This window comes from Lipotes vexillifer, unplaced genomic scaffold (assembly GCF_000442215.2).
Source record: "Lipotes vexillifer unplaced genomic scaffold, Lipotes_vexillifer_v1.1 scaffold12, whole genome shotgun sequence".
NCBI lineage: Eukaryota > Metazoa > Chordata > Mammalia > Artiodactyla > Lipotidae > Lipotes > Lipotes vexillifer.
The window spans coordinates 3374519-3395697 of NW_006796716.1; the positions used below are offsets into that span (position 1 = coordinate 3374519).

The 21179-nt window shown below is 47.7% G+C and overlaps 1 protein-coding gene across 1 annotated transcript in view; it reads right to left on the bottom strand.

Moving 5' to 3' along the window:
- CUX1 (cut like homeobox 1) overlaps nucleotides 1–21179 on the bottom strand; it is a 359467-nt gene that overhangs the window by 95961 nt on the left and 242327 nt on the right. The window contains 2 exon segments of the mRNA XM_007468893.1: nucleotides 19250–19316; nucleotides 20781–20857. Coding sequence (XP_007468955.1) covers nucleotides 19250–19316; nucleotides 20781–20857 — 144 coding nt within the window.

Genomic DNA, 21179 nt, shown 5'->3' on the forward strand with positions numbered 1-21179 from the left:
AAGGAATTCACCCGCAGGAATGTGTAGGTTCAGAGTATTCCGTAAAGGATTGTGTCTCACTGCAGAGGGAGGTGGTGAGGTTAATGTGGTGAAATATAACTCGCTGCTGTGCTTGACATATAATGCAATAAGGGTACAGTACGGTAAGAGATTTTAAAATAAATATATGGCTTTTAGAAGGTTTCAGAAGGGCTCAATCGTTCTGCATCTGACACTGAATTTCAGTAAAAAGAGGGGACCTGGAGCAGGGCTGGACTGGAAGGCTCAGGTCATTCAGAGAGTCAATTAAGCTCTGTGGTCCATCTTCCTTAAATAGATCAGAAAGTTTATGACAGAGATGCTGTGAATTAGAGAAAAAAAAGGAAGAGGCTTAAGAATAAAGAAAAATGTTAAGAGAAGAGTGATACTGGTAAATGTAACTAGGCCAAATTCACCTATAAAAATAAAAGACATATTTGAAGAAAATCCTAAACCTAACAAAATGTTGGAGAAACACACTTCAAGTAAAGAGGAAATGATTAACTAGATTTTTTCAAAAGGCTACGGTAAGGTTTTAAAGCCACACTAACCAATGTAATATGTAGCAAAATAACATTACAGAGAAAGAAGTCATACTAAGAGGTACAGTAAACAATAAAACACCACAAGCTGGAACTTGTCTTAAGTCACAAGGCAAGAAAATCTATAAAATACATAATATAAAAATGGAAAGAAATGCAACGGACTACACCATATGATGTGGGTAAGGGGTTCCAGTCACATGGAACCTGAAACCTAGGTCACATCTGAATTTAAACGGGGATCACAAGAGTGCTGGGTCTCACACAGGACAGACACTTAAACCAAGAGCCTCCACTACTCTCCACAGACAAATAAGAGAGATGCCCCTTTTAAGAACAGGAATGAAAGATGAAGATCAGATATCCTGGCTGTCACAAAAGCACAAAAATTCACTACTTGTAGGTAATATGGTCACATGCTCACCAAATCCAAGGGATTCACTTGAGCAAATGGGCACAGATGACCCAAGAATTCATCAGAGTCCCACGTTTTTGGTGAAGACAAAACACTAAGCTCCTATGTACCAGTAATAAATATCTAGAAAGTGAAATAAAAGACTATCTCATCTACAACAGGGATACAAATATTAAACATGTGGGAATTAAGATAACATGGTAGAAATTCCATCTATACAAAATCAAATTACAAAACGCTAGCGGCAAAGAAAGCTAATGATGACATTTCCTATTTGCGGTTGCGTTAAAGATAAATAAGTGTTAAGTTTAGCTCCCAAGTTGATTTATAAAACTTGGTAAAATGACAAGATGCATATAGAAAAATTAGGTGATCCCCAACAACAGTAAACTAATTGTAGGTATTAAGCTAGAAAGCAAAGAAACATTATTAAAACAGCTTGGTGCTTACGAGAATGAAAAGTCAGATCAATGGAACGAAATTTCAGACAGAAATCCAGAGACACATGTAATTACTTACATCTGATTTGTCCAAAGTTAAATACTGAAGGAAGGAATCGTCAACATTATTGGGCAAACTGAGAATTAATAGGAAGAATAATAAACAGACACATACCTCAACCTCATACGCTGTAAAGAATTCCAGGTTAAAGATAAAATAAATCATAAAAAAAATCATAAGAAAATGGATTGGGAAGGAAAGACCATTTTCTATTATTGAAACCATATTAACAATGATTAACAACAAGGTTGATGGGACCTATCTCATCTATTTGTACTACTGAACAATGAAATCACTAAAACTCAAAAGAAAAATCAATTGATAGGTAAAAGTAATGATAAATGTGAGTGAGTAGTTAAAATACAGAATACTTATAGAATTACTTCCCTGTTCCCACTGTACCCACGTTCATGGGTGATAAGGAAACACATGGAGAGTAAATAAGCAGATGGGAGAATGCTGAGTTTTGTGCTAACGAATATCAAGTTAAGCACCTACGAGCATCCACGTGGCACAGCAGAGAGACTGTGGGAATCACTGCAGCCCACCCCTTATCTCCTGGACTTGGCACAGAAGGTCTGAGACAAGCAGTGTAAGCTCCCCAGGCCAGGCCGAGCTCTGGGTACACCTTGGAAATTGGGGCGGTGGGAGGGGAGAGAGCCGGTAGCACCTGCTGCAGCTGTTCCAAATGGGTTCTTCCCCCTGCAAAGGACACGCTAAGGAGCCTTGAAACAGCACCCCTTTTGCCCCAATGATCTCTCTTCTTGAAAAATATATAAATATATTTTTTGGCCGTGCCACACAGCATGCAGGATCTTAGCTCCCTGACTAGGGATTGAAACCACGTCTCCTGCAGTGGAAGCGCGGAGTCTTAAGCAGTGGACTGCCAGGGAAGTCCCCTGAAAAATATCTTAAAAAATTATTTTTCTAAACAAAAAATTCATTATGAAAAACCGAAATAACCAAAATGCTGGCAAATCAAGAATGCTTACGTAAAGTCTAATTCATCAAGAGAGGAAAACAAAATTCTGCCATCAAAGTGACAAATCAGCAGATCAGCAGGTGTGGTAAAAACTGTAGGAAAGGGACTTCTCTGGTGGCACAGTGGTTAAGAATCCGCCTGCCAATGCAGGGAACATGAGTTCGAGCCCCGGTCTGGGAAGATCCCACATGCCCCAGAGCAACTAAGCCCGTGCGCCACAACTACTGGGCCCACGTGCCACAGCTACTGAAGCCCGCGTGCCTAGAGCCCGTGCTCCACAATGAGAGAAGCCACCGCAATGAGAAGCCTGCGCACCGCAACGAGGAGTAGCCCCTGCTCATTGCAACTAGAGAAAGCCCGCGTGCAGCAACGAAGACCCAACGCAGCCAAAAATTGAAAAACAAACAAACAAACAAAAAACCGTAGGAAATAATATCAGGCCAAAAGGACAAAGAGGAGTGAGCAGAGTGGGACGTCCTGAGCACGTCCAGCCGCAGTGGCAAAGTGGGCACAGCCATGTGACACACGCGTGCAGAGCTGTGCGCATCTGAGATGTGTACAAACGTGTGTGTTCCTGGTCACAGAACTGGTTAGGTAGTGACAGAGCACATCTCAGATTTTCTTTTTTGCTACAAGGATGGCTAATTATTTAACTGCAAACAACAGAGACAGGTCCAGTGGACGTGCACTTGGCATTCGTGGTCACTGCCAGCTTTCCAACAGGAGCCAGCCTGGAGGGTATCAGATATTAATAATGATAGTGGCAGCTAATATGGCCTGAACCCTGGCGAGGGGACCACAGAGCACTTTATTCACTCCTAGGAACTCATGGGGTGGCAGACGCTGTTACAGGACGGAAACCCAGGCCAGGAGAGGTTAAGAGACCTGCCCGAGGGGCCGCCGTTGGAAGGGAGGTGGAAGCAGGTGCGCCCCCGGATTTGGCCCCTGCACATTGTACCTCCTCTCTTGGGGTCTGGAGGCACGTTTAACTAGCACAGATTGCCTTAAAGATACGCGCGTTCACAAAGATGGTTCAAAAGTGCTTTCTTGTTTAATCCTGGTGATTCTGAGCTACAGAGAGGAGGGGCTCCTGATGGCTCCAGGGTGGAGGGACTAAATAGGTTCTGATTTACTTATTTTTGGCCACGGGATCTTAGTTTGCCGACCAGGGATGGAACCCGTGCCCCCTGCAGTGGAAGCGAGGAGTCCTAACCACTGGACCACCAGGGAAGTCCCAATAGGTTCTAATTTAATCTGATATTCAAAATTCAGAAAAGGTTACAGTGAAAGAGCGTCTCTCTCCCTGTCCCCCAGATCTCCTTCTAGACATTAAAATTTTTTGTGTGTGTGAATGCACAAGCAGATGTAGCATAGTAGACACACAGCTCTGAACCTGGCTTTTTTCATTGAATCACATATGTAAAAGATCTTTCCACAGCACTATATAAGAGCTTCCACATTCATTTTTTAAAGAGTAATAAAAGACAGACTAACCTAGCGATTAAAACTCAGACGGATTCTAGAAGACCAGAGCAGAGGGCTTTAGTGGTCTTCACCCAGCCCTGCCCCAGCGAGCCCTTCACATCACTTTGGAGCTTCTCAGACCCTGGGGCTCTCCCAGGCCACCGAGTGAACTCTGCCAGCCTTGAACCAGCAACCTGGCTGCCTCCTGAGAATTATGAATCAGAAAACCCCTCATCTGGTATTTTCACACTTGGCCCTGGGACTCCTCAAAGGTGTGCTGGAGACCACACAGCAGAGCCTCACAGAGCTGCCTGGGATGGGCAGGCGGTGGGGACAGGCGTGGTGGCCGCACCGGCTGCAGCCATCACCCACGCCATGAGCGTGTACCTTCCATCTGTACCCTCACCTTTGCTGGCTCTTAAGACACGTTCTGGGTGGGAGGGAGGGAGACGCAAGAGGGAAGAGATATGGGAACATATGTATAACTGATTCACTTTGTTATAAAGCAGAAAGTTAGCACACCATTGTGAAGCAATTATACTCCAATAAAGATGTTAAAAAAAAAAAACAAAGGACATGTTCTAACAAATAACGTTCCAAGAATCTCGCTCTTTAGACCCTTGGGTAAGGGGTGGGACGTAGTGGCTGTGTGAGAGCCCTAAAGGCAATGACCTGAGACGATGTGGGGAAGGTGTCCGCACATCCTGGCACATTAACTCAAGGGTGATTCAGATGCTTGCTGTGTGCCAGGCACAGCCCCAGACCCTTGGATCCCAGAGATGAGCCCCCGAGGAGCTCCCATTCTGGTGCGTCAGATGGCAAGATCAGACGCTGGGTCTGACACACCTGGTGGCCCGTAGAGGTAAGCACCTGAGCACTGGGACAGAGATAAGGGGTCCCAGGGGGGCCATCAGAGCACTGTCCTTTTGTCCTTATTTGGACAACTCTTTCCTTAAACCAAAAACCAACGATCAAACAAGAGCAACTGGATCGGAGTTTCCCACAGTGTGGTCAGCAGACCCCACGTGCGTGGAGGGCCGAAGAGTCCTGGGTCCCCTCCCAGACCTACTGGGTCAGACACCCTGGGGTGTGGCCCAGGGATCAGCATTCTAGACCAATGCTCTGAGGAATCCACTCAAGTCCAGGAGTCACCGACCTGTGTGACGAGGGGTGATTTACCGAATTCCAGTGCTTCCAAAGTAGGGGCTGGAGCTGCAGTGTCACAGGTTACAGATGTGCGGAACTTCCCCGGCACCACATACCCCGCCCTTCTAGAAGACGTCTGGAACTACCATCTATTTTCTCGTCTGACCTGACTGGGGGAGTTCTATGTTTCAGCACGAGCCTTCTCATGTTGGGGCCGGGCCCAAGGTTCCCGCTCATTTAAAATAATCTCTGAGTAGATGCCCATAATAAAGACAAATAGCAGAGCAAGCACACATGGGTTCCATTTAAACAACATACAGTGCAGAGCCCCTGCTATAGGCTGTGACATTTAATTCTCAACCAAGGGACTTTCCCTGACCACCCATCTCAGCCAGCTGCTCCCGTCCCCTTCATGCCACACCCCCTTCCTTTTACTTGCTTTAATTTTCTTGGCAGGACTTGACACTAACTCAACTTTTATTATTATGTGGCAGCCTGCTTTTTGCTCAGAGACTGCTTCCAGGAGAGCAGGGCCTTTGTTTTCATTCATCCAGGGAATATCTTTCAAGCTCCCGGCAGGCCCTATGCTAGGCACTGGGGACACAGTGGTGAACAAGGTAACACGATTCACGCAACTTGGAGCCTGGTGAGTAGAGAGAGCTCAGCACACCGGGAAACACAGGGTGTGTCATAAGGAGAAAAATAAAGTGGGAAAGAGGACAGAGCCCGCCAGGAGGAGGCCATCAGGGCTGCGAGAACAGTGACAGGACCAGCTTACAATGTGGGAGGATCACTCTGGCCGCTCCTTTGCCAGGTTTGATGGGAAAGATCAGGAATTGGTCTTCGTCCGGGTGAAGCTGAGATGACGCCTAAGGGCAGCTGCTGAGCCTGGAGGTGAAGGGGGGAGGTTTGGGCTGGAAACGTGAACACAGGAGTCAGTGCCAGGGAGATGGAATTTAGTTACAGCGGTTAGTGAGCCTCCCAGGGAGAGGGTTAAGCAAGTGCAAAGACTGAGCCCTGACGCACTGCGGCCTCACCAGTGCCCGAACAGTGCCCTGTGCAAAGGAGGCCCTCAGGAGAGACTTACTGAATCGACGACATAGGAGGCACTGACACCTATGACATAGGTGACACGGCCTGACATAGGTGGCACTGCCTCCATTTTTATGAAAGGAGAAATGTCCCTTAGCTTGGACTGAAAATACACTTAACACCTCCTGTTCATTACCACTGCCAGCCGCGGGCTCTCTGATGCTTGTCCTTTTCCCGTGGCTGACTTAAAGTCACGGCCCATGTCATGCTAATGGCGTATGCCCTCCGGTGACCTAAATACCCACGTTGCCTCACACGGGGGTTGAGGTGTGTGAGGTGCAGACCCCGGGGGGGGGCGGGCAGCAGGCATCCTCGGTCCCTCAAGGAAGCATTCACCCCACACAGCCAGCAGGGACCACCTGCTTCCGTGCATGTGCAGATCTGACCCAGGCCCATCTCAGCCCCAACCATTTCATACCCGGAAAAGGTAGGTTTTATGAAAACCACATGAACAAACTATTACTAGGAGCCTGTGTAATGTAGGAAACACTGTGCAAGGTGCCAGGGGAAAAAATTAGGAAGGTCCAGTTGCCACCCTCAAGATGCTGCCAATCTGATATGGATGCTTAACCTTTCTGGTGCCGTGGTCCCTCTGGTGAAGAGAATGGACCTCCTTCCTGGAATAATGTTTTAAATACATCAGTTTACTAAGGAAAATAAATACTGGGAAGTGCATTTACTACAATACTAGAAAACCCCCAAGTCTGTGATCTAGTAACAGATGTTCTTTTTTTTTGCGGTACGTGGGCCTCTCACTGTTGTTGCCTCTCCCGTTGCGGAGCACAGGCTCCGGACGCGCAGGCTCGGCGGCCATGGCTCACGGGCCTAGCCGCTCTGCCGCATGTGGGATCTTCCCGGACCGGGGCACGAACCCGTGTCCCCTGCATCGGCAGGCGGACTCTCAACTGCTGCGCCACCAGGGAAGCCCACAGACGTTCTTTTTTTTTTTTTTTAAATTTTATTTATTTATTTGGTTGCACCAGGTCTTAGTTGCGACAGGCAGCCTCCTTTTGCAGCTCCAGGGCTCCTAAGTTGCGGCACATGGGCTCCTTAGTTGTGGCATGCGAACTCTTAGTTGCAGCACGCATGTGGGATCTGGTTCCCTGACCAGGGATCGAACCCAGGCCCCCTGCATTGGGAGCACAGACACTGGACCACCAGGGAAGTCCCCGTAACAAACGTTCTTCTTTCTTTACTGATGCGCCATATAACGAATCTCATGGCAGGTCTAAGAGCTACTGACATTTTGAAGCAGCGATGGAGATAAACAGTCTTTGAGGTATCTGCGAGGACTGTGATGTGATGTGAAAATATTCGGATTTCTGCTTGCAGCAAAGTCTGTTCTCGTTCTGGTCTGTTGACTTGATTCGCAATGGAAAGAAATGCTACATTGCAGTCAGATTTAGTGAAAATCGAGACCCCTGAATTCTCTCCATGGAATGGGAGAGACCAGAGCCCCCCTCTCACAGGCACACAGAGGCTAAGTGTGGGCGCAGGAACGGGGCATGGAGGGACAGGGATGCAGGAATTGGGGGTGGAGGGGCAGGGATGTGCTTGTGAAGAAAGGCTGGTAGCTATATATCGGGATGTGGGAGCATGGTGAGCTGGGGAAAGGCGCACGATTCTACAGAGGGGGTTAGAATCGGTAGGAAACGAGGTTATGAAGGCAGAGCTGTGTCATGAAGCATCTCGGGCGCTATGGCATCATTTTTTCAGTGGTGGCAAGAAAGAACCGTGGAAAGATTTTAAGGACTCGTTTCAACAGGATCAAATTTATATTTTGGAAAGATACTTTTAGCAGATACTTGGAGGATGGCTTAGTCCAGGGAGAAATTGGCAGCAGGGAGATCCAATGTTAAGATATTGAAGGAGCGAAGCCAAGAGACGAAAAAAGCCCAGTTATTGCAGTGACAGTGGAGACAAAGACTTGAGGAATGAGAAGGTCTCAAGGAGGTGTAATTAACATGGATTAGACAGCAGGGACAAGGAGGACCTTCTGTCTCTGGAATAAAGGAAGACCACGTATGCTCGAGGGAGGGAAAAAAATGGAAGGGAAGCTGCCTGCAGGTTAGAGGGAAGTCAGAAGGGATCATGAGTTTGCTTGGGTTTGAGACGCCTATGTCTAGCAAGGAGTTGGATTTGAAAATATAGAGCTTTCTTTGCTGTACAGTAGAAACTAACACAACATTTTAAAGCAACTATACTCCAATAAAAACTAAAAAAAAAAAAGAAAATGGAGAGCTTTCTCTTTGGGTATTAAATTTTTTCTTATTGCTTTGTAAGGGCTCTTTATATATACAGGCATACCTCGGAGATACTGAGGGCTTGGTTTCAGACCACTGCCATAAAGTAAATATTGCAATAAAGTGAATCACACGAATTTTTAGGTTTCCCAGTGCAAATAAAAATTATGTTTACACTAGATTGTGGTCTGTTACATGCACAACAGCATTATGTCTAAAACACGTACATATTTTAATTAAAAAAATACTTGAACGCTAAAAAAATGCTAACCATCATCTGACCCTTCAGCGAGTCATAATATTTTTACAATGGTAGCATCAAAGATCGCTGACCACAGATCACCATTAGAAATAAAATAACAATGAAAAAGTCTGAAATTTTGAAGTCTGAATTACCAACGTGTGACAAAGAGACACAAGGTAAAGCAAATACTTTTGGAAAATGGCACCAATAGATTTGCTCAATGCAGGGTTGCCACAAACCTTCGATTTGTGAAAATGCATTATCTTTGAAGCACAATAAAGCAAAGTGCAATAAGACGAGGTGTGCCTGTATACATACACACACACACACACACACACACACACACAAACACATACACATTCTCTGCCATACACAAGGCAAATATTTTTGCCAGTTTATCTACCAGTCATCAATCACCAGCAAGCTGTGTTTCCTGTGTGAGTTCTACCTTTGTCATGGTGCTTAGAAAGGGTCTCCCCATCCCCACATTATACAAATATCCATCGAAAATTTCTCCTAATGTTTTTATGGCTTTGTTTTTCATATGTAAATATTTTAAAACATCTAGGCTTGACTTTGCACGGGGCTCTGCCCTGACTCTCATCTTCTGGGTGTTAGCTAGCTATTCTGGCACCACCGCTGATCGAAGGCTTCATCCTTCCCTAACGCATTTAAACTCAAGCCATTTTTATAGACAACTTTTTCTAAAAATTTTTTCCCTTAATTTGGAAACTTTCAAAAATACAGAAAGCTACCAGAAGAAAGGGCCAATCAACCATATGCCTACACACAGAATTAACCACTTACATAACTGGTCCTTTTTCCATTATCGACGACAAATTCTAAATTTCTAATTACTTTGGGGCTTCCCATGGAAAACGGAAGTATCTAATAATCTTTATGTTCTGTAAATCCTACAAACTGGCTTTTTTCCCCAGGGTTGGAAAGATCACAGAAATGCATCAAAGTGAAAACAGTCCAACTTAAAAAAGATAAATGAAAAGCTAAAAATATACGCTATCCCATGAAATTTCAAGATTGTGCTCTGTCTCTGTGCCTATAGGCTTTGTTGATAACATTCCAAACACTACATAGTTTTAATTTTTTTCTCGCAACTCCTTTACGTTTACCTTGAGGGACATCAGAGGGTACACGTGTGGTCACTTGGGGGTTAATCCTCACTGATGCTGAATGCCCCCAGTCTTTGCTCTGTTCAGCAGAGCATGAAATCTCAAAGCTCAGGAGAGCAGTGCGGCCGGGCTGCCAGAGTGATGCCATAAAGCTCTGCGTTAAAAATGCATACAGCAGGCTCGCCTCAGAGCTCGGCTCTAGCTGAAAGGAGAGCTGGTGGGGAAATATGAGACACCCCACTGCCTTTCTGGCAATTGGAGACATTCCTCAACAAACAGCACCTCAGGAAGAGAATGAAAGGGCAAACAAGCCGTGAAGGAAACCAGTGAGTTCAATTATCTAGCTCCCTCGCGCTTTCCTATAGGAAACTTCTCATTCTGAAGGCTGGCTCCCAAAAGTTTTTTTCTTTTTTTTTTTTTAATACGATTATCTCAGGACAAAAGCCCTAGACATCCTTGCCTGTGCCCAGATGTTTGGCACCTCTCTTAATTTGTTTTACACCAGCCCAGGGATCCCCAAATTCTCCAGGACGCGTGGAGTCAGGTCTCTGCTGAACGCTAAGAGTTGCCCCGACGTGTGGCTGGAGGGAACCACGCTGTTCTCGCTTCAGAAAGTGGGTCCCGCACACACATGGCACGTAGATTTCTGAAGGTGGTTATTTCGTGGTTAAGGCACTAACAGTCCTGCAATCATTTGAACTCAGAACTTTTTACGCCCAGTGTTAGCAGCACCCAAACGGTAACTGGTTAAGATTTTAAAATTCAGAGTCTCTTAGGATGATGATGTGACACGGAACAGTGCACTTCAGTCCACAGCTGCAGCATGCAAATACAGACAGAGGTCTTGTGATGCAGACAGACTGATCTTCCCAGGTCAAACATGGAAAATGACGGGGTTCTTTAGGGTTGGAAGAGACCTGATGGTGGGGGAAGTGAACCAGCGTTTTTCCAATGGGCCAGGCAGGGGGCCTTGCAGCTGACAGCAGTGCCGCAGCCCTGTTTCCCGAGGGCGTGCATTCAGATGCTGCGCCCGGCTCTCTGCGGCGGACTGCACTTCCACTTCGCTCGGGAGGAAACTAAGGCCAGAGTAAGGCAAGGGAGCGCCCTGCCCAAGGTTTCTGCACTCGCAGCACCAGGAATCAAACCCTGTAGTGACCCTGAGACCTGGGCTCTTCCCCTGAGGCTCACACCACACCCACATGCTGGACAGCCCCTTCCCCGAAGGCCCCTCCGCGGATAGCTGTGCAGGCCCTGCTGGGAGAGGATCGGAGATCCCAGCTTCTGGCAAGAACCTGGGTGATAAAGTGCAAGAGGCCGAGAAACAGTCAGGCTCTTCAAACCTGCCTGCGGGTTAGTCCAATCTTCCCGTTTTGTTAATGAGGACACTGCCGCTGCCCAGGGAGGGAGCTGTGCTGGCCACACGCGGTGACAGAGCTGGGATCCGACCCAGGGTCTCCTGACTCTAGGCCCAGCACCTTCCACCGTCCACCAACCAGGGGAGGCTGGGACATCTATTAGCATCACCGAACAGCAGTCTGCAAACGGGGCCCTCAGAGAATTCTGGGGCCCCAAACTCCCTCGTCCGATGATACCATGGGGAAGCCACCGGAAGATGCCATGGCCACTGGCAGAATGTAAAGGCACAAAAAGACAGGGCAAGTGTGAAGCTTCCTAGTTTAAACTTGTGTGGCAATGACGGCAGTGTGACAAATCAGGCTCTCAAACGAGAGGGAACTCAAGGGGTAACCGTCTCATGGTACACCTACTGATGGAATATTGTGCAGCATGCATCACATTTCTGAAGAATAGGTAATGACAAGAAAGACATATTTACATGGCAAGTAAAAAAAGAAAGAAACAAACTAAAAATGAAAACTGAGTATCAGTCTGATGCCATTTGTAAAAAGTTAAAAAAAAAAAAAAAAAGTAGAGCACCATATAGAAAAAAGACTGGAAGGAAATATGCCGAAATGTTAAGAGTTATCCGTGTGTTGTGGGATAATAAGTGATGATCTATTTTTAAGAGTCTTCTAGAATTTTCTAAATTTCATATAATAAACACGTGTGGCTTTCGTAATTAAAAATAATACATGTCACATAAAAGGAATTAGTCTTCACTGATGTGGGGCGATTCCAAGCGAAAGATAGTTTCTCACTTCCGCCAGCTTTCCCGCCTCCCTTCAAAGGGCCCTTGACTGGTCAGGGTGCATCAAATCCCCTTCTTCCCGACACTCTGGAAGCAAAGATGTGCAGTGTCACAATGACCAGTGAGGCCACGGCCCCCGCTGCAGCCAGGGACTCCCAGGGGGCGGGGGTCAGAAATGCACGTCTTTGGGAGGAACCTCACTGAGGGCAGAAGGCAGCGTGAACGTCCAGCCTGGCCTCCGGTAGACAATTCTGTCTTTTCCTGAAGCACTTCAAAGGTCCAGGTGGCTCCTGCCTTCTTCCTAGACTCCAACAGCTTCCTTAGTTTGCCCTTCCAGAGAGCAGACGGACTTGCTGGTCGGGCTCGCAGCACTGCCGAGACTGGTCCCTCGGCTGCACCCCTCATCCACCGGTCTCCACAGCGGAGGCACCCGCAGAGTGATTCATTCGACAAAAGCCCCATGTGTCGATGATGCCAGCGGGCCCGTGGTGTGCAGGGACCGAGGTGAGGGCCCTCCTCTGAGGCAGGTCGGGCGACGTTGCCAACTCTGGGCGGTCTGCAGGGACACGCCCATCCTGTTCTTCGAGCCCCACAAGCAGGAAAGCGCCCGTGACGATGCCCATTTTGCAGCTCATTTGCTGTGCTTTAGATGTTCTACAAACTGACGTTTTCTCCAACAGTCCCTTACCCGTTTCCTTTAGCCTCAGACTGTGAGTTCTCCAAGACTGTCCCTCACAGTGGATCAGAAGAACTTTAAGGATCATTAAAAACCCAAAATTTGGGGGCTTCCCTGGTGGCGCAGTGGTTGAGAGTCCACCTGCCGATGCGAGGGACGCGGGTTCGTGCCCCGGTCCGGGAGGATCCCACATGCTGCGGAGCGGCTGGGCCCGTGAGCCATGGCCGCCGAGCCTGCGCGTCTGGAGCCTGTGCTCCGCAACGGGAGAGACCGCAACAGTGAGAGGCCCGCGCACCGCCAAAAAAAAAAAAAACAAAACCAAAACCAAAATTTGTACAAAAGCACGCCAAACCCAGGTGACAGCCTGTGAATACTTTACACTATCCCCTCCAAGGACGCTGGATGAATGTGATTGCTATCTCCATATTCATAAACATGTTTACACACACACACACACACACACACATATAGGACAGCTGTAGGTACACGTGTGGCACGTGCTTTTCTGTGCAGAGCGTGTGAGCCATGTCTGTGTGCATGTCACACTTGTTAACTCTCCCTGCCCTCTTTACTCTCTAGTTCTAGCACTTGACACAATGCCTGCATTTTAACACAGAGTTTTAATATTAGCCAAAGGGGGACTTCCCTGGTGGCGCAGTGGTTAAGAATCCGCCTGCCAGTGCAGGGAACACGGGTTCGAGCCCTGGTCTGGGAAGATCCCACATGCCACGGAGCAACTAAGCCCGTGCGCCACAACTACTGACCCTGCGCTCTAGAGCCTGCGAGCCACAACTACTGAAGCCCACGCACCTAGAGCCCGTGCTCCACAAGAGAAGCCACCGCAATGAGAAGCCCGTGCACCGCAACGAAGAGTAGCCCCCACTCGCCACAACTAAAAAAAGCCTGTGCGCAGCAACGAAGACCCAACGCAGCCAAAAATAAAATATATATATATGTATATATATATATATATATATATATATATATAAAAAGATTAGCTGAAGGGAGGAAAGGTAAAGATTGCCAATTCTCACTGATGCCTTATAATTTCTAGACCACGGAGTCCATGGAACAGGTGAAGAATCCTTGGCACTCAGAGGTCTTTCTACTGGATTTGAAAACATGAAGCCACGCCCTTCTTTCTACGCAGTTCTCAGACTGGGGAAAACTCCAGATCAGGGCTGTACTGCTCGGAAAAGGCAAAACAGATTCAGTCAGTGCAAAAGCCAAGGAAAGCCCTTTAGGGCTCATGCAGGCACTGAATTTTAGGTGTGAAGAAAAATGCTTGGACAGAGAGGGAAAATCCCAGGAATTCTACAAAATGCACACACCCTTTTGCAGATAAGGTATGGGGAAAAAAAGGCATCATTTGTTCCCCGCAAGTTTGATTTCTTTCTCAGGTTTAAGGGACAGGGGTTTCTTTATTCAAGTCCATCCCCTGGAAACCATCAAAGTAGCTGCTTCTCTATTTTTAGGGAAATTAATCTAACCAGGATAATTACAGCAACCCGTACTGGAAACTGATGACTCATCAAAAAGCCAGGAAATAGAAAATGCTACATTCTTAAAGGTACAGCAGGGAGACTCCATTTCCGGACACTGAGGTTGGTCTTTTCTAATTCAGTCGGGGGAAGCACAATCTGTCTAAGGTGAGTATTCCGCTTACTGAGCTCTACCTGGCCCATTTCCTGAGTCCTGCATGTGGAACTGTAATAAAAATAAATAAAAGAGAAATCGGTCTGCGAGGGTACATACCCCGGGGCTCGTGGGGAGGGAGAGAAGACGTGAAACCCTTCAAGAAGGCCGGTCACCCAGTGAGCCGGCACTCAGTAACTCAGCCCTTTGAAGGCAGCACAGGAAGAGACTTTCTAGGCCACGGTGGGAGTGCAGAGAGCACTGGATTCTGAGTCCAAAGGACTGGATTTGAGGCCTGCCTCTGTGTTCCCAGGACTGTTTCCTTGTCTATGCAAATGAACACCACAAACACTTCCTCCACGACTGCTGGAAAGAATAAACAAGGTATCATGCAAAAAGGTGCCATGACACAGTGCAGAGTGACCCGGATGCATGCACGCACGGTCTTGGTCCCCGTCGAGTCTTCAACTGTGGGCATCCTCACATTTTCAAATCTCGTTTGAGGTCCTCCACGCCCATTTCTGGGACACAGGCACCCCCTACCTCCAAAACACGGGGTGCAGGGTACAGACTCCCTTAAACAATTTCAATAAAGCCCTAAGCCAAGCTCGCCTGGGAGTTTTCTGCTTTCTCAGAGCATAATGCATTTTGTGATTATACACTGGTTTATATACATGCTAGAGAGTAAATACTCTAAAATGAGCCCAAGTGAAGTTCCTCATAAACGTCTCTTTTGTAATGTACTATGTAAGTATGTGTGCATACGATGTGGTTCTTTTTAAAAAGCATACAGGCAAGGAATACAACATGAGTAACCTTAAGAAATATGAATTTTACCGGCAGGAAAGGTTTGGGAGGTGCAAATTCTTCTAAGACTAACATTAGCTATAAAAAATGCAGCATTTTAGTGCAATTCAATATTTTCTTTCATCAGAGGCTCAGAGCCTCCGCCCACAAGTCAAGAGGAATGTAATAAGCTGACTGTGTGTGTTACAACTGCAGCTCCTTCTGCAACCAGGACTCCGGGGGACAGAGCAAAGAGGTGGCCGTGGACTTGGGCGAAAATGGGACTCCCTGCACTTTCGCCCAGAATGCTGGTATCTTGGCTGGGAGGGCAACATTGCTCCCACCGTGGGCGGCGGCCACCTAAGCCCAACTACAAGCGAACAGCTGCAGGAGACAGGCGTGGAGTCAGGGGGCAGGGGGAGCTTCCAGGCCTCTCTCCCGGGGCCCAAAAAGCTATCTGCCCTCCTTCTCCAAGGCCATCCTGGGGAACCACTGAAATCTTAAAATCCAACCTGCTCGACGGTGCTAGAATCTCCAAGTTAATGTCAAGTGAGGTGCTAAGATCTCTATTCGCTAAGACAAGGCAGAGGATCTGTACACAGCCTGACCAGCTGAGGAGGACGTACGTTTTTAACTTAAAAAAAAAAAAAAAAAGCTGAGAAATAATTCATTTATTTAACCCAGAAATGGCTCTAATCTGAAACCCTGCAATCCTCTTCCACAGCAACTGCTTTGGCAAGCCCCGCAATGTTCCAACAAATAGTAAACTGTGCTTTGCCGTTTGTCTAAGGGACTTTGCATTAATAAACATGAAAAAGAGCACTCTACCTCCCACTCTCAATGACAGGACAAAACAAAGACCAGCTGTATTCATCAATGAGGCCTTGTTCTGCACATAAAGGCTAATTACATTTCGCTTCAAGCCTACACATGGAAAACTTTCCTGCTGCTGTACCCGCCACAGCCAGCCGGGCCGGTCCAGCTGACACAGGCCGAGGGCTGCACCCAGTCAACGGGGGCTCCCGACGGCCTCGCTGCCTTTGACCTGCAGGCTTCGGTCCCAAGTGGGGGGCGGGGATGGTCACCCCAGTGACATCTCCCAGGGACGGACAGGCGACGTGGGCTCTTCCAGCCTCCTTGTGGAGACGATGCCGTTCAGGCCCGTCTAATTTCAGAAACGCACGCACCCGAGCCCAGGGCAAGCTTGTTGGGAACAGTTTCTACTCGTTGACAATAGAATAGCTTACAGCCATTAGTGACAGTGACCACAGCTGTCACCGTGCTGGGCGCTGCACACACACCTCCTCATTACTCTCCACAGCCACCCGGCGTCCTGACTATTATGCCCATTGTACAGGCGAGAAAAGAGAGTCACGGAGGTCAATTAGCTTATCCAGGGACACACAGAGGGTGAGCAGCAGACGCCGGCAATCCACACAAAGCCCACCTTCCACAGTGCCTCCCCCATCCCCTTCCTGCATTTTCTGTCAACACATTTTTTAAAAGCGCTCATTTCGAAGGGAGAAGATACATTGTTTTGAAATGTTTTAAGACCATTTGTGAGATTTGCCCCTGGGGGGCTTATATTCGTAGGTATTTATGAAAAGCTGTCTAGTCTAAGACAGTATACGTCAGTCGGGCCGGAAGCAGATGGTAAAGTGACAGACCTTTCCCAGAAAATGAAAGGGGGGAGGAATACGGAGGGGGCAGCTCCGTGTGGGATGTCCAAGATCGAAGCGATTGTCTCCGAAGTTAAAAGAAAGTAGCAATTATTATCTCAGGCCATTCTCTACATTTTTTGTGGCTTACTTATTCTGGGAACCATTTACAGTAAGGGTTTGGCCCTAGGCTGCCCTGTGGTAGCCGTCCATCTATTTGGGAAATGCTGATCCCCATCCGAGCCTCAGTCCAGCCCCTGCGCCCACCATGCCCACCTGCCCTGGCAGATCCACCCGCCAGAGCTTGGAGCTGGTCCTCCAGATCGGCCTCGCCGCCTGGTGTTTTCACAGATGGCGCTCCCCCTTTGCCTCTAGCAACGCCTCACCACGGCTCTTCCTTTGGCCTCAAACCCCTGGTCATCCCTTTCAGGAAGGCTTCCTCCAGTCCTTTCCTTTGGCTCCAGCGGGGTAGGGTGGTGTGCGCTGGAGACCCGCCATCCCTGGCGCCAGCTCCCTCTCCCCCTGCCCCTCCCCTGGCCGGGGAGGGGAGGAGGGTAAGGTCAGGGGTTGCTGGCGCTGCCGGGATCCCCGGGATCCCCGTCGCCTCCCAGAGGTCACAGCTCCTCTCCAGGTGGCCCCTCCAAACGGAGGTTAAAGTGACTCCCTCCGGCTAAAGTGACTTCACGATTGTGACCCAGTTTGAAAACCATGGGCTTAGATGGGCTTAGAGGTTGGGTTCACAAAAGTTTTTTTTAAGTGTATAATAAAGCCAACTTTGGTTGACTGTAGATATGCAAGATGCATCTATGCCTTTTAGAAAGAGGTGTGGTTTAACAAAAATAAATTAACAGAAACTAATGAAATAGTCCAATTTATCACCCCCAAAGTCATCATGAATTTTGTCAGCAAGTAAGATGATGTGGATAAGAGTGAATGAATCAGGGAATTAGCACAGCATCTTCAGATCAAAGTCTTTTAGAAAAGAAATGCTATAAACTTAAGGCTAGAGCTATGTATCAGACTAAAACATTATAATTTTAAAAAAGCGAATTTACTGAGAAAAACAACCTACATAGTAGAATAAAGTCCAGGCGGAAATAGTAGAAAAACAAGGATGACACGCGGGCAGAAGAGGGAACCCGCACACGGACACCGAGGAAGCCCAGGGTGACAGCAGCTGGCGAGGTGCCTCGGAGGGTACGTCTTGGGAGGTGAGGAACTCTCAGGCTGTGGGCTCAGAGGGGAGGGCGGAGACGCACGCCTGCGGCCCACTGACAGTGATGCCCGGGGTCGGAAGGGTTAATACCAGAACCACCAGTTTTCAAAGCACCATTTTAACGGTCACGGGACCTTAGAACCGGCTCTTTCTGTACCACCTAAAGTCTCGTTTCAGCACACCGAGAGGGGAAAGTGATCTGGCGGGGTCCCCCGGGATTAGACATGCCAACAATTCAGCCGGAGTCTGCAAGATGGACCAGGATGTTTTAGTCTTTGCGCAGAAGATCTCTGCTCATGATCAAAACTGGTTCTGACCACCAGACCTGGGTAGCTGGGCTCTCAAGATCTCGAGCTGCTAAACAGCCCAGCGCAAAGGTCAAGGGCCGCCCTACTGCCCCCTCAACATGCCCTGAGAGCAGCTGGCCCAGCAGCAACCTCAAAGGCCAAGGGCAAAGGTGATGGGACTGAGGGATGCCGAGTACCAGGGCCCCACACGGAGCAGGTGCCGGGGAGGACGGCGACACTGTTCAGAGCCACCTCCCCACTCGCCAGCGCCCACTGAGGCCCGGTGTGAGCACAGCAGGAGATGCTTCTCACTGGAGACACAGCTGTCAGGGCTGGGGTGGGGTGGGCATTGGGGACGCGTGGGTTTCTGGGGGAGGTGGGACAGGAAAAAGTTGTTCAAACTCTAGCCTGGTGTTGTCAGGGGATGATCTGTTGCTCCTTCATCTTTCTTGATATACGTCAACATTATTTCTTGCTTCCTGGTGTTCTACGTGGAGGGTAGGCCAGCCACAGTGTACCCGCAGTGCGTCACTGATTTCCTCCCCGCAAGACCCTGTGTGATACACCTGCCCAAAGATACATGGCCCCTCTGGGTGTGTCCGCACACGGACGCCCAGCACCATAAGGTGGGATTTGAACAAATACACCTGTGTGGGAGTGAAGGCACAGGTAAAAGGTGATGCTACTGGCACAGACCAAGCTCCACAAGATGTCCCAAGTATCACACCTTCTCTGCACTGACTCTTTTTCAAACTTTCTTAGACAAAGGCACAGTGGTGGCCAGGCTTCACAATAATTAAGGAAAAAAGTTTCAGTTGGAAGGTTTGTTCTGAGAGCACCAGATAGAGCTTACTGTCACATCTTGGGTTTTAAATTGATGCAAGCAAGTCATGGGGATGACACCCTGTTCCTTACAGCAGCTCAGAGGCCGAACATCTTCGAAATCCCGTACCGCTTTGCAAAGCCAATAAACAGGAGGGTGAAGCAGGGAAATCTTTCATGGATTAGCAAGATCGGGTGACACCTGACCAAATGCATGCCAGTGGAGGGAGCCAGGCAGAGACTTACTTGGCGGTAATTTCTTCATCGTATTTGGTTTTCAGGTCAAATAATTCTGTTCGAGTTTTTTCCAGCGCTGAAAGGCAGAGGACATAAAACCATAATATACTGATTGTTCACATTAAGTCAGAAAGAAAAAGTATACATGTAATACATTCTCATTTCAAAGGAGGCAAAGATTCCAAAAGTATACACAGCATGGAACAGAAAAATCCCCTTCCACTGCCACCTCACCTCATCCCATGTGCCTCTTCGGAGATAACCACTGTTACTAGTTAATTGTGAAAGTTTCTTGCTTTTAAATAAACTTCACTATTTAAAAGATATTTCCATACCTAACTGCATATATATTTGAGTGTATGTGTGTGTGTATATATATATATTTCACACCCCTCCCCCTTCATAAATAGGATGATACAAAAATCTTCTGAGATTTGCCCTTTGCCCTTAGCAGACATATGGAAATCTCTCCATGCTGGGACACGGGCAATGACAGTAGCAACTTAGCTCTTGTACAGGGCTTGCCACATGCCCGGGGAGTCAGGACACCTAGAAAGGAAGGTGCTGGGGCAAAGAGCATGGATGTCTCAACTTCAGATAAATATCGCCAGCCGGCCTCCCAAGAGTCGGTTTACATTCACGTCAATACTAAGCGTGTGACTATTTTCCTATACTTGCACCAACACTGTAAATTATCAATTAAAAAAAAAAAATTCGACAGTCTGACAGGCAAAACAATCTTTTACTGATTTAATTAGCATGTCCCTGCCTGTTCAAAATTAACATTTTTTCATATGTGTATTGGCCGCGTGTATGTCTTCCGCAAACTGCCTGTTCTCATCCTTAGCCCATTGTTCTCCTGGACGGTTTATCTATTTTTATTGATTTGTAGGTGAGCTTTATATTCTTTGGATATTACTTGACTGTGAATTTGTTATGATTAGTTTCTCCCACTCTGTCACTCTTGTGTTTTTTTAAAACTTGGACTCTGATGTCTTCTGATTTTTTCCCCCCACATTTAAATTAAATATATAGTGCCATTTCTCTTTCAGAACAAAAAGAAAAAAGGCAGGAAGAAGTCCAAAGAAGCGATAAAAACTTAAGCATAACCTTTTTTGGCATCTGAAGTTTTAAAGGTCTGCTATTACTGTTCTCCTTAACTTCACAGGGTAATAAGGGGTTTTTTTTTGCCCTCATTATTGTTCCAAATGAGATGTCAGCCCTTGACAGTTTGGTGATTTAGACTTGTTTGTTGGAAAAAGAGCAGGAAGAAAGGATGGCTTGTGGCAGTGATGCAAATGGGATTCAGAGCCTCCCACCTCGACTCAGTGCGGGTGACTCATGCAGTCGAGGTGGGGAGCTGGGGAGGAAGGGGTCTGAGGAACGCTGGGGCGAAGGCTCCCTCCCTCCTCCAGGCTCACCACAGCGGCGGCAGCGGTGACAGGTGTCAGAGGGGACCTGGAGGGACTGGGAGGTGGCGCAAACCTGCCCTAGGTCAGACTGGCCTGTAGCAGCTTGACTGGCAGGCAGAATAGCACACCTGTTTGCAGAGTCTGGACTTTATGTTCGGCTTCTTCCAGCTTTGAGGTGGTGGACATCTGGGTCTCCTGCAGTTTTCTGAAAAGGAAGAGGAAGAAGCCAGATTGGTCATCTTGTTTAGCAACTCACACATCTTGTGTGTTCTGGAGCTACGGCGATGAGCCATCTTCGCAAGGCTGGTGAGAGGCTCGCGGCCGGTTACAACTCGTAATGCCAGGAGCCCTGATGCCTTGCTCTTTAACACCCAGACTTTGTACCCACACATCACACGAGGGGAGGTGTATTTCCTGTGGGACTTGACGGGAGGCAACTGATCTAGAAGGTTATACTAAATGTAGCTCGTTCTTGAAATGCCAGATATTTTAAAAAAAAAAAAAAAAAAAAAAAAGGAAAAAAAAAA